Below are 13,071 nucleotides of genomic sequence, written 5' to 3' on the forward strand. Positions count from 1 at the left end.
GCGCCACAGCTAGAGAGTAGCCCCCGACTGCTGCAACTAGAGAAAGCCTGAGCGTAGCAACAAAGACCCAGCACAGCCAAAAATTAAAACACATAAATCTAAAAAACTTTAAAAAATAAACGATAGTAGTAGCCACTGTCCTCAGCTCTCACCGATGGACCCATAAGAGTATAAGACACACAAGTCTCACTGAAGTGTTGCAGAAAACCAATTTAGTTTCACACAAGGGGTAGGGGACTAGGAGTACAAAAGCGTTCCAACACTCTGGGCACAGAACTTGCTGGAAGTGCCATTTTAAGTAACTTTTAAAGCCAGCTGCTCCAGTACTTAAAAGGAAACATGATGCTGAATATAACAATTGAAAAGGGAATTGTAAGCATCACAAGGTATTAATTAATCCCATGATGCAAGATTCCTCCTGCTTAGATTACCTCTGCTTAAAGAAGTATTTATCCAAGAAATTCAGAGAAAGACCATGAAGACAGACAACATACTGTACTTAAGAGTCTGTGATTTTTAATCCGAATGAGGATTAAAAGGCTGGAACAAATGTGATGGGGGCATGTACCAGAAGCCAGTTAACCCCTCCTTATTCCTTCCCGAGGAGGCTGACAGCTATTTTAAGTCCACAAAGCAGTCGCACTGTCTGATTTGCAACTTTAGGAATCAAGAATAATACAGTAGCTAGATTTTTTTAAGCAGACATGTAAAATGAAGATAATACACTACTAGGCCTTTGATTCATTAGGGAAAAAAAACAGAGTATATGACAATTTTTACATTAAACCATGCACAGATGAAATTTAAATTGCAATCTGCAGGGCTAAACAACAATAATAAAAATAGCGACCCACTCATTGCCAGGCACTATCCTGGGTATTTGCATACATAACTCGTTTTCTCCTCTCATTAACCCTATGAGGCATGTGACATTTGTATCCTCTTTTTACAGAAGCAGATGCTAAGGGAGAAATGTTAACTAACTCAAACAAGTTCACACAGCAAGTGAGGGACAGAGCCAGGATTTGAACCCAAATACAATTTGGCTCCTGAATCCATTTACACTATGCTGTCAATCAAATTCATGTTATAAAAACTATAAGATAAAAAATAAGAGGAGATCCAACCAGTCCATTCTAAAGGAGATCAGCCCTGGGATTTCTTTGGAAGGAATGATGCTAAAGCTGAAACTCCAGTACTTTGGCCACCTCATGGAAAGAGTTGACTCATTGGAAAAGACTCTGATGCTGGGGGGGATTGGGGGCAGGAGGAGAAGGGGACGACAGAGGATGAGATGGCTGGATGGCATCACTGACTCGATGGACTGAGTCTGAGTGAACTCAGGGAGTTGGTGATGGACAGGGAGGCCTGGCGTGCTGCGATTCATGGGGTTGCAAAGAGTCGGACACGACTGAGCAACTGATCTGATCTGAGGGGAAAGGGTATCAAATCATTAATAACAACATAACAGGTTGAAAATATTTTTTACTGATAAATGACAATTATCTACCCTTAAAATTGGCCATATGTTCTACAATCAAAGATTTTAAGTCTGCTGCATGTTCATCACTGGAATTTCATTTAATTCAGGGAAAATGTTTACCTGGCACTTTCTTTGGAAGGCAGTGGCATTCTGTCAGGTGGGAATGGGGGATACCTCCTGGGATCAGGGACTAGTCTCACTGAGGCCTGAGAGTTACAGGTCTAAAGCAAGAAAAAAAAAGCCAGAGGAGATCAGAGCCAGCTGAGGCATCTCTCACCCTTGGGTAATACAGCAGGGTCCTGGCAGTCCTTGTCGAGAGCACCTTAGAATTATATTCATTGATTCAAAATACATTTTTTTCTATACGCAAGGCACTGCAGTCAGCAATGCAGAAGACACGAGGGGGCAGAGTGGCCGGGACCCTAATGATGACCACTCGGGGGGTTGAAATCAGACAAGGGAAAGCAGCTATAACGCATACCAGGGTTGAGTCAGTTCCTGCCACATAGAAGGAACTAGTAACATCCACTTCACAGAGTGACAGTGGGCTGGGCCTGAGATACAGACGGGGAATCACAGGTAAGGTTGAGGGGATGGTAGGTACAAATCACTCAAAACCAGAGAGCCCTGAATATCAGGCTAAGAATTTTTGACCCAATATGGTAGGCTTAGAAACTTTTAGTGTTTTGAGTAGAAGGATATCACAATCCATATTTCAGAATAATTAACAGAGCAAAAGTTTACAGGATAAAGTAGAGGTCTCCAGAAAGTAATTGAAACAGTATGGTGAGAGGTGGTGTCCATTTGAACCAGCCAGAAATGAGAAGGAAGAAGCAGAATGCCTGCATGGATATCACTGTGAAACTTCAAGGATGCAGCAACTGACTTGAAGTTGGGGGCAGGGGATGTCTGGGAAGAGCTCGGCCACACTGTTATATGAAATGATTCAAGCACTGCTCCAAAGTGTCAATCCTGGTGCCTGAGAGGATAGTGGGGTCATCTAAAGAAGTATAAAGTGTCAGAGAGATTTGAATTCAAGATGATTGAGTGATGGGGTTAGCAACATGTTCAGTGGGGTAGAGCCAGCCAGCAGGAAGCTAAAAGAAAGATCTGGAAACTGAACTGGAGTTAGAGATCCAGGAGCCAACATACGTAAGGAGAAAGGATGGAATCAAGCATTCACCAGAGAGGTCAATGAGCAGAGAAAGAGCAAGCAGCAAAGAGGAGAAGGTACAGACGGGGGGCTATGCCCGGCCAACAGAGAGCCTGCAGAGAGCTGAATGGGGCATCCCAAGAAAGACAAGGACTGCTGCTCAAGAAGAAAACTCAAAAAGGTGGAAGACAGAGAAGGGTGACAATCGAACAATTCCTGTATGGCGGGCAGAAGTGGGAAGGACACAGCCAGGGACTGATGAACATTGAGAAACTGCAGAGAGTAGACCACTCTGTCAGGAGGCTTAGCCATGAAAGGAAGAAGACAACATGCTGATGAATAAAAAGGTGGAGAGAAGAGAGTTTTCACATAAGGGAAGGTCACAGCACACTCCTGGGCAGAGGAGTGAGCCAAAAGGAGGGAAGATGGAACCTTGCAAACATCCGGGTGGGGAGTGATGGAGACTAAGGAAAGGTGGGCTAGCCGCAGATGGAGGGCCAATGAGTCTTAAAAAGAAAAAGGGGGAAAAAATTTAATTCTACTTCATAATTTAAAACTTTGGTGTTTCAAAAGCATACCAGGAAAGCAAAAAGACCACCCATAGAATAGGTGAAAATACTTGCAAATTTACATATTGAATTTGAATACAGAACACATAAAGAACTCTTACCCTGCGGCAATTAAAAAAAAAAGACAATCCAATTTAAAAATGGGCAAAAGATCCGAACAGACATTTCTCCAAAGATTTGCAAATAGCCGATAAATGGCCATGAGAAGATGTTCTATATGGTTGGTCATCAGGGAAATACAAATCAAAACCACCATGAGATACCACTTCATACCTACTAGGATGGCTAGAATCAAAAAGGTGGGTTAAGAGAAGTGTCAGCGAGGATGTGGAGAAATCAGAAGCCTAACACGTTGCTGTGGAAAAGGAAAATGCTGCAGCCACACCAGGAAAACATCTACTTCTGCTTTATTGACTATGCCAAAGCCTCTGACCGTGTGGATCACAACAAACTGGAAAAGTCTTAAGATGTACCTTATCTGCCTCTTGAGAAATCTGTACGCAGGTCAAGAAGCAACAGTTAGAACTGGACATGGAACAATAGACTGGTTCCAAATTGGTAAAGGAGTATGTCAAGGCTATATACTGTCACCCTGCTTATTTAATTTATATGCAGAGTACATCATGTGAAATGCTGGGCTGCAAGAAGCATAAGCTGGAATCAAGATTGCCAGGAGAAATATCAATAACCTCAGATATGCAGATGACACCACCCTTGTGGCAGAAAGCAAAGAAGAACTAAAGAGCTTCTTGATGAAAGTGAAAGAGGAGAGTGAAAAAGTTGGCTTAAAATTCAACATTCAGAAAACTAAGATCATGGCATCTGGTCCCATCACTTTATGGCAATAGATGGGGAAACAGTGTAAACAGTGACAGACTTTATTTTTCTGGGCTCCAGAATCACTGCAGATGGTGACTACAGCCATGAAATTAAAAGATGCTTAGTCCTTGGAAAAAAAGCTATGACCAACCTAGACAGCATATTAAAAAGCAGAGACATTACTTTGTCAACAAAGGTCTGTCCAGTCAAAGCTATGGTTTTTCCAGTGGTCATGTATGGATGTGAGAGTTGGACTATAAATAAAGCTGAGTGCCAAAGAACTGATGCTTTAGAACTGTGGTCTTGGAGAAGATTCTTGAGAGTCCCTTGGACTGCAAGGAGATCCAACCAGTCCATCCTAAAGGAAATCGGTCCTGAATATTCAATGGAAGGACTGATGCTGAAGCGCCAATACTTTGGCCACTTGATGCGAAGAACTGACTCATTTGAAAAGACCATGATACTGGGAAAGATTGAAGGCAGGAGCAGAAGGGAATGACAGAGGATAAGATGGTTGGATGGCATCGTCGACTCGATGCATATGAGTTTGAGCAAGCTCCGGGAATTGGTAAAGGACAGGGAAGCCTGGTGTGCTACCATCCATGCGGTCACAAGAAGTTGGACACGACTGAGCAACTGAACTGAAGACTGGAAAATATTGTGGGAGTCCCATAATGGTTAAACACAGTTACCATACAATCCTGCAATTTCACTCTTAGCTATCTCCCCATGAGAAATTTAAGCATGTATCACACAAAACTTGTACTCAAAATGTTTACAGAAGCATCATTCATAATAGTTGAAAAACAAACAACCTAAATGTTCATCAACTGATAAATGGATAAAACGTGATATATCCATATGATAGAATATTACTTGACCATAAAAAGGAATGAAGTCCTGATACATGCTACAATATGCATGAATCCTGAAAATATTATGCATAGTTAAAGAAGCCAATCACAAAAAACCCACATACTCCATGCCTCCATTCATATAATATGTCCAGAATAGCCAAGTCTAGAGACAGAAAGTAGATTAGGCATCGCTTAGGGCTGAGGTGAATGGGGAAAGAGGAGGATGATAGCTAAAGGGCACAGAGTTTCTTTTTGAGATGATGAAAATATTCTAAAATTGACCATCGTGATGGTTGCACAACACTATGAACATATTAAAAGCTACTTAATGGTATGTTTAATCAGTGAATTGTATGGTATGTGAATTATAGCTCAATAAAGCTATTAGGAAAAGGGAGTGGAGAAAAGAATGAAGTTCTTTTTCTAAAAACAGGGGGGAAAAAGAAGCAGAGACCAAGCCCATAGTGTCAAGCAGGAAAATGGGAGGGGCGGAAAGGGTGGTGGGCAGGGCGCCAGGCTGCTGGGAGAGCAGAAGTGCGGCAGGAGGTCCCTGAGGAGCTAAGGGCAGCCTCAGCGCAATGAGGGAGAGGAGGCAGGCAACCGTGATCAAAGAAAGCATTCTGAAGATCTGACTTCTGGAAGCAGCACGTTATGAGTGAGCCATAATAAACAGCCAGTCTGATTAGGGTCCTGGATATGGGTGATTGGCAAAGGGCGCATGACACGGACAGTGTCATCTTGACCACTAAATGGACTAATGGGACATTCTGGGCAAAGGAGATGTGGCAGCATCATGGGACGTATTGATAGGATAGAAATAGATTTGCTCATCAAGTTCTAAAACACCAGCTGTGGAGTAACACCCTAGGATGCCTGAGAGCAAAAGCAGAGTGAATAAAAACAGGTATCGTTTCTAAGCAGTACCGTATCTTTGAGACTCATCATCCCCCAAAGACTCATCTGGTCCAGGCAGAAGGTAACTGTGGATTTTAAAGCATCTGGACAAATCCCTACTAAGGTGAAATAACCTGCACTTTAATGATGACATCAGTGAATACACATTAGATAGAATATGATGGAATTCAGGTGAGGGCATCTATCTCAATCTGTACTTGTCCACAATCCTGGAAGGCAGGACTCTTGCAGGTTGGGGGGGCAGGGGTGGAGAGGCTGTGGGGAGCACACACCCAGAACATATCAGTGTTGGTTCTGATCACAGAACCAAAATCACAGCTTATTATGAAGCTGTTAGGTTAGGTTTGAGTTAGAGTACCCCATTTACAGCGAATCAATGTATGTAACACCCTAACCTGGAAGCCTCAAGACAGTTTAAGATTCATCCACAGGAAACCTGTGGTGTGGGGTTATTGGAATCTCTAAAATCCACAACCACATCATCAGCCAGTCAAGCCATTTAGCAAAGAGGGAAATAATGACTAGAGAATTCAGTTCAGATTTGACCAAAAACTTGCAAAGCCCCCACATCGCTCAGCAATAAGACAATGTATTTACAGCTTTCAGAATTTTTATAATTGGTCATTTCTTCCACTTAATACTTTGCTACTGTTGGCTATATATATATATGTACCTGATGTTGGGGGAAGGAGTTATACACAGAAGCATGAGACAAGCTCCTCAAAGAACACTCATCATTGGAGAAGGCATACAAAGAAGGGAGAGAGCACAAAATTTTATGGTTGACCGTGACCCCAAGGTGGCTTCAGAATTATCTCACCCCATGTGCACTCTTGCACAGTGACCGTGACACTCTCCTCCAAGAAGTGAAGTCTCCTTCTCCTCCTCTTGAACCTAAGCCTGGCTATGGCCTGATCTGACCAACAGAACGCAGAAGTGATTCTGTGTACCTCGGAGGCCAGGCCTTAAGAGCTTCCACCTTCCCTGCTGGAAACATTCCCTGTTGAAAGCCAGCTGCCAGATCAAAGGGCCACCATGCTATGAGGAGATCCAGGCTACCCAATGGAGGGAACCACCCACCACATGGAGGACCACCAAGGCACGAAGTGGCGCCTTCTAGGACAAGCCCAGCCACTGCAGAATGAAGCCAAGTGAGTGATCCAGTCAGCACCACGGTGAACACAAGAACAGCCCGGCAAAGCCCTGACTGAATTCCTGGCTCATGAATCATGAGCAGATTAAACAGACCTTGTCTTAAGCCACTGAGTTTTGAGATAGCTTGTTACACAGCACAGATAACTGAAACCAACGTGAAGCCAGGAAACTAGGAATGAGTCCTGTTTCTGTTCTTACCTAGCTATGGGTCCTTGGGTCAACAACTTCCCCTCTGGACCTCAATTTCCTCATGTGTAAAATGAGGAAGTTGTAGGAGTGAGCTAAGGTGCTTTCTATTTCTGATAGGCTGTGCCATACACGCCCAGATCAGTGAGTGCTTAGGCGATGAGAGCCGGGAATACAGAGGCAGCTACCAGGGTGAGGTGAAGGAGCGGCACACTAGGACTCAAAGCGCTGCAACATGAGACTTAAGTGAGGCAGCACCTCAAACAATACATGGTCCATAGTAAGTATTCACTAAATATCAGCTATAATCATTATCCTCTCATCAGTTCTGTGACCCTGGACAAGTTAATCTGATTCCCATTTTTTTCATCTGAAAAATGGAAACAACTCTAATGCTCCCCCTGCCACATAAGGAAAATTTTTTGTGTGCAAAAGTCCCATGAAAATCAAAAATCAACCTACAAATGTAAAGCATAACTGTGCTATTAATACCCTTAACTTATTATCATTATCTGATGATAATTATCATCAGAGGTCTTCTTCGCACCCAGCAAGCAGAGACAGTCAGTTGATGGCACTGGCTACCAGGAAGATATACTGAGAGAGGGAAAAAGGGGGGCAGACAAAAAGGAGCCACAAAGGCTTTCAAGCCTAGAAGGATGTCTACCACCCACCCATCAGCAATGGTGAGTGAGCCACGTGCCCTTTCTGACACAGAGAGCAGTATCCCTTAAGAGCAGCTCCCAGCCCAAGCTTATATCTGGAAACAGCCCAGCACTAAAAATTTGAATAATTTTCTACATCAGAGTCAGAGAGGCCAGCAACCTAAGGATGCCCCGCCGGTGAACCGTGAATCAGACCAACCGCCCAGCATAGAGTGAACATTCCATAAAAATTAGTAAATGAATGAGCATTGGATTTGAGAGTCTACAGTCAAAGCTCCCAGGTTTAAACCATAGCTCTGCCATACACAAAGCTAAAGCAGGCAACATATCCTCCTTGGTAAGATGTAAGGAGACGCACCTACACAGACCTCCAGGGAAGCAGTGAGAATCACATGAAGTACTGGAGGTGAAACACCTCTAGGATTCTGCTTGATAATTAAATGGATGGTGTGGTTTTTAAGTGCACAGAACCTCTGACGCCCAGATGCCTTTCAGTTCCTAGCCATAACCTTTCAATCTCTGCAGCACCCGGAAAATGAACGCATCCATCCAAAAACGCACTCCATCCAGTGTTGATCCTGAAAAACTGCCAGCCCTTGGGAGGCAAAGATCTGGGCTCATTTTCCAAGGGTACTTGACAAGGCAGCATGGATACATTTACATTTTACAGCCTGTGCTTTTCCAAAACAAGGAATGAGTGTGGCATGTATTTAACCCTGAAATGCCAGTAATCGTGCACTTCCATGGACGCTGCTCAGGAGGGATGTGAAAACCAGCCAGACGAGGCACTTGCCAGATGTTCACGGGAAGAAAAGCTTCTACTTCCACCTCTGCTCAGGTCTCAGCTGACATGATTTGAATGTACTGGTGTCCAGCATCGATTACAAACAGCTGGGAGTTAGGACCCAGTTCTCAAAGTCAGCCCTGCCCTTTCTTCCCCACTTCACCATTCTCAAAGCAGAACCCTTGGTGTGCTGCACCCCAAATCTGTAATGGGAACATAGCCAGGACCAACTGTGGTTCCCCCTCCTCTTATCGAGCACCACTGTGTATGAATCCAGGGAAGTTACCATAGGAACCACACCACCAGTATTTCTCCAATTCTGGTCCCAGTCACCTGCATGAAAGCTCCTGGAATGCTCCCTAGAGGTGCACAGTCCTGGTCTCTCCCCAGATGTGTCAGATTAGAATTCGGGGCGGCAACAGAGTTTTCAACAACCTCGCGTGCTGATTCTTACGCACGCTAGGTTATGAGTCCTAGCTAGGACCAAACTAGCAGAGACTGTGAGAAAAGAATTAAAAGGTTAAAAACACTTTAATCCTGATCTCTCTTCTGCCGCCCAGCCTTGCAAAGCAGAGTATTGGTGAACCAAACAAGACCAAAGCCAACTGCCCAGTTCATGCGTGTCCGAGAAAATTAAGTCATGATGTGATGAAAACTCATACCTTAAAATTTAAAAACCTGCTTACCAAAGCAACAGGCCCAGACAAAAATTAACCCATCTGATCTGGTATCAAACCAACCAGATCTATTCTGAGAGAAGCAAGATAAGGTCTTGTCTACAGCCCCACTCTGGTCCCAGCCATACCCAGTAATTCAGTTCTGCATTCCACTGCAGGGCTTGATGTCTAGGGGAACAGGGGGCGTCCTCCTAGTTCTAGCAAATATGGTTGGGGGAAGGTTATTCAGGAAGCAGGAGAAAAGGTAAGATTTAACATCACCAGGAGAAGGGGGAAAAAAAGAGATAACTGACTGCACTGGACTCACATCAGACACTCAAAAAGATGTCTCATGAATTGAAGGAAATAGCCACCTGATGGAGTAATCCTTGCCTGAAATGCTTAACACCTTACCTACAAAGTCATGAAGGAGAAAAAGGGGACAGAGAGTAAAACTGCCTCCATGTCGAACGCATTACCTTTCCCAAACCAGCAAGACACAACCGGCCAGTGACAGGCACACAGTAGGTGCTGAGCATCCTTAAGTCTTGAGGGGAGGGCGTCAAGAAGCATGAAGAAGAGCAGAAGCACTGCTCCCTTGTGATGGGCAGGAACCCCGGCTGCAACCTCGGAAACCAGAACTCCTCACTCTGGGAAGTGCATGACAGGGGGCCAGCCTTATTCACACCTGATGGTGCAGTTCAGAGGCTTCCGCCCCACCCCCTCTCCCAAGGACGGACCTGGGGCTCTGAGCTGAAAATTCCTGTTGCCGCCCCCCCCCCGCCACCCCCCCCCCCCGATAAATTCTTCAGCAGCAGTCCCCTACTAGCTGCTGAAACTTCACATTACGCCACAAAACTAGCAACCGGGCAGCTTTCACCACACCTCCCCCTTCAATGACTGGCACTTGCAAAGGAGTCGTGGCTAATAAGGCATTTAGGAAGTGACTCTGACACCTGGCTGGGGTTACCAGGAATCTAAAAACAAACCCACCCCTGTATTATTTTCTTCAATCAGGAAGCAGGTATTCCCCTTATAAAAGACCTTCCTGAAAGCACCTCTCCCACGAGATCCCAACAGGTAAATGACACCAAAGCTTCCCTAAAGCGATTCTAAAGAACCAAATCCAGGCTGCGCTCCCCGACTGGCTTGTTCTCAGAAGGAGGGATCCGGGAAGTAACTCAGTGAGTCCTGGGTGGGTAAGGATGGGGCAGTTTGCAGGTGGGAGGAGGGGGATGAAGCAATACCGCTCAAACTTTGCAGTTACTCTTTAGCAGTTCTGGGCAGGAACCCGCGGAATTCTATACAGGGAAGGGGAGTCATCCTCCCTAACAGAAAGGCCCCCAAATCAGCCTAACCCACCAGCTCTGCGTCCGGGATGGCTGCGCATCCCATCCGCTCAGACATGCCCCCTCCGGGACAGTCCCTTCCCCGGGGCCCCTCACCTTGGCCTCGAAGCAGATGCCGTGCTGGAAGGCGTCCTCGTTGTGCAAGGGGATCCGCAGGTCGTGACCATCGTCCACAAGGTTGTACTTGGTTTTGCTGGGCATGGTGACCCGCGGTGGACCGGCTCCTCCAGAGGCGGTGGTGGCAGGAAGGAGCTGGCGAGACCGCGGGGAGGGGAGGCGGGAGCCGGGGGCGGCGGCGCGCGGAGGGGGCGCAAGCGGAGGGTCGCCGGGTTGGAGGCGCCCCGGCCGCGCGGCGGCCGTGGAAGCCGGGACTCGGAGAGACGCCGAGGGCCGGGCTGCGCGGATGCGGGCGACGCGAGCGGCGCTGTGGCCGCGCAATTCCTGCCGGCGAGGAAGGCGGCGGGGGCGGCGGTGGGAGCAGGCAGCGCGGCGCCCAGGCCGGGGGAGGGGAGCGGTGGGCGCGCGGCCCGCGCTGGGACTGGGCGCGGCGCTGGCCCGGGAACAGAGGCGCGGACAGCCCGGGACGAGGAAGAAAAGGCGGCGGCAGCGGCGGCGGCGGAGCTGGGTGCCTGTCACGGAGACGCCGGATCAGCCGCCGGCGAGCGACTCCTCCTGCGGGGCGGGCCCGGGCCGGCTCCTCCCGCAGGGTGCCCAGGCTCCGCCCGCCGCCGGGCCCGCCCCCGCGCTGCCCGCCGAGCAGGTGAAAGTCCCCGGGAGCCTGGCGCCCGGCTCTACCCGCGTCCTGGGGCCGGACCCCTGGAACTTCGCCCTGACCCTGGACAGCCGGTGTCCCAGGAACGCAGGCTCAGTCCTGTTTTTGTTTTTTACAGTCAGAATGTGAGCCAGGCTGCTAATAGTTAGCAGCAGCGGCGCCTTGGGTTTTCTGTTTTTGTTTTTGGAGGGGGGAGGGGCTGGTGTTTATTGTTTTGTTTTTATGTTTTACCAGGAAGGCCCAAGTCCTGGCCCGTGTGTATTCAAAACATTAATTCTGAGAGTTTCCTTTCTCTGGAGAATCAAGACTGCACCCAAATGGAGGACGATCGCAGGTGCTTTGTGTTCGTTCCTTTGGGCTGTGTTTTGTGACTTGTATTATTGGAGGGTTGTGGGGATGCCTTTGGGGGTGGTTTTAGTGTTAATATTAAAACCATAAGCCTCATGGAAATGGAATAGGCCGATGAAGCGTACTAAGGACAAAAGAGTCCACAACGTTTCTATTTTTCTTAACCTAAAGCTGGTTGTCGACAAAATGGGCTTCCAAGTTGTTATTACTCTTCCTATCTTAGAAAGTGCTTCAGTTCAATTTGCTTATTGTTAAGAAGCGGCCCATTCACTTTTCTCCTTTACACCAAGAGTGTTTTTGCCATGCAAAAATGTGCAAAGGAAGGGCAGGGCAAAGGGATAGTTAGTGACCAATTATGTATCAGACCCCATGGGTAGAGGAACATGGTTTAATACTACCCGCGAGTCAAAAGTAACCAGACAGTCTGGTGCCAAAGCTAGCCCAACGTGAGATCACTGAGAGCCAATGGTCAGCAACTCTGCTGAATTCAATTTAAACCTACTAATATCTTGCGGACACATCCACCAGGGACAACTTGACATACAGACACTATTGTGTATAGTCAAGGCCCCAAAAGCATCACAATAAAATTACTTCCAAGAGGCATGTCTTCCTATAATATTTCTGTGATAGATTTATATAAGAGAATGCATTACTGTCATAAATCTATTTCTTATTTTGCCCCATAGTGCTGAAGTACAATTGCTCTTTCCTATATGTTGCCTGATCCCTACCTGCTGAAATTACTGGTCAAGATGTAGCCTCTTCTGGGATATCTCCTTATATGAAAGAAAGCTGATGACTAAAACAAATTAATCATATACCTTCTGCTGTATAAACTTTATTATATTCATAAATATTAGTAAGAACCAAAAATAATTTGCTCGGAGGAAATGCTCCACTAACCTTTTTATAAATACAGGACATGAAAGTCTAATCAGGCATGTGTGACTCTTTGAATGTCACCATGGTTTTAATATGCATCGTAATGCCCTCTCTAAAACCTGGCACAGGAACTCAACAACTAAAAGGCAAGACCTTAAGTAACTATTTCCTTTGCATCTCATTTTCCCACCTGAATTTAAACTGGATGCTTGGGGCTAGTGCTCTGGGACGACCCAGAGGGATGGTATGGGGAGGGAGGAGGGAGGAGGGTTCAGGATGGGGAACACATGTATACCTGTGGTGGATTCATTTTGATATTTGGCAAAACTAATACAATTATGTAAAGTTTAAAAATAAAATAAAATTTAAAAAAAAATAAAATAAAAAGTCTTCTGAACTCCAAAGCCTCTATTTTAATAGATTAACTTGGGTCCCACTGGAATGCTACATTTACCAGAATTTTGTATCTAACTCT

At 46.1% G+C, this 13,071-nt stretch overlaps 1 protein-coding gene across 3 annotated transcripts in view; it reads right to left on the reverse strand.

The window, feature by feature from the left end:
* C3H1orf226 (chromosome 3 C1orf226 homolog) overlaps positions 1 to 10,892 on the reverse strand; it is a 359,296-nt gene extending 348,404 nt beyond the window's left edge. For all 3 annotated transcript variants that reach the window (XM_027527372.1, XM_027527380.1, XM_027527363.1), the window contains exon 1: positions 10,688 to 10,892. In XM_027527372.1, coding sequence (XP_027383173.1) covers positions 10,688 to 10,792 — 105 coding nt within the window. In that variant the 5' untranslated portion in view covers positions 10,793 to 10,892. The remainder of the gene's footprint in view (positions 1 to 10,687) is intronic.
* Between the last annotated feature and the right edge of the window lie 2,179 nt (positions 10,893 to 13,071).

This window comes from Bos indicus x Bos taurus, chromosome 3 (genome assembly GCF_003369695.1).
Source record: "Bos indicus x Bos taurus breed Angus x Brahman F1 hybrid chromosome 3, Bos_hybrid_MaternalHap_v2.0, whole genome shotgun sequence".
NCBI classification, from domain to species: domain Eukaryota; kingdom Metazoa; phylum Chordata; class Mammalia; order Artiodactyla; family Bovidae; genus Bos; species Bos indicus x Bos taurus.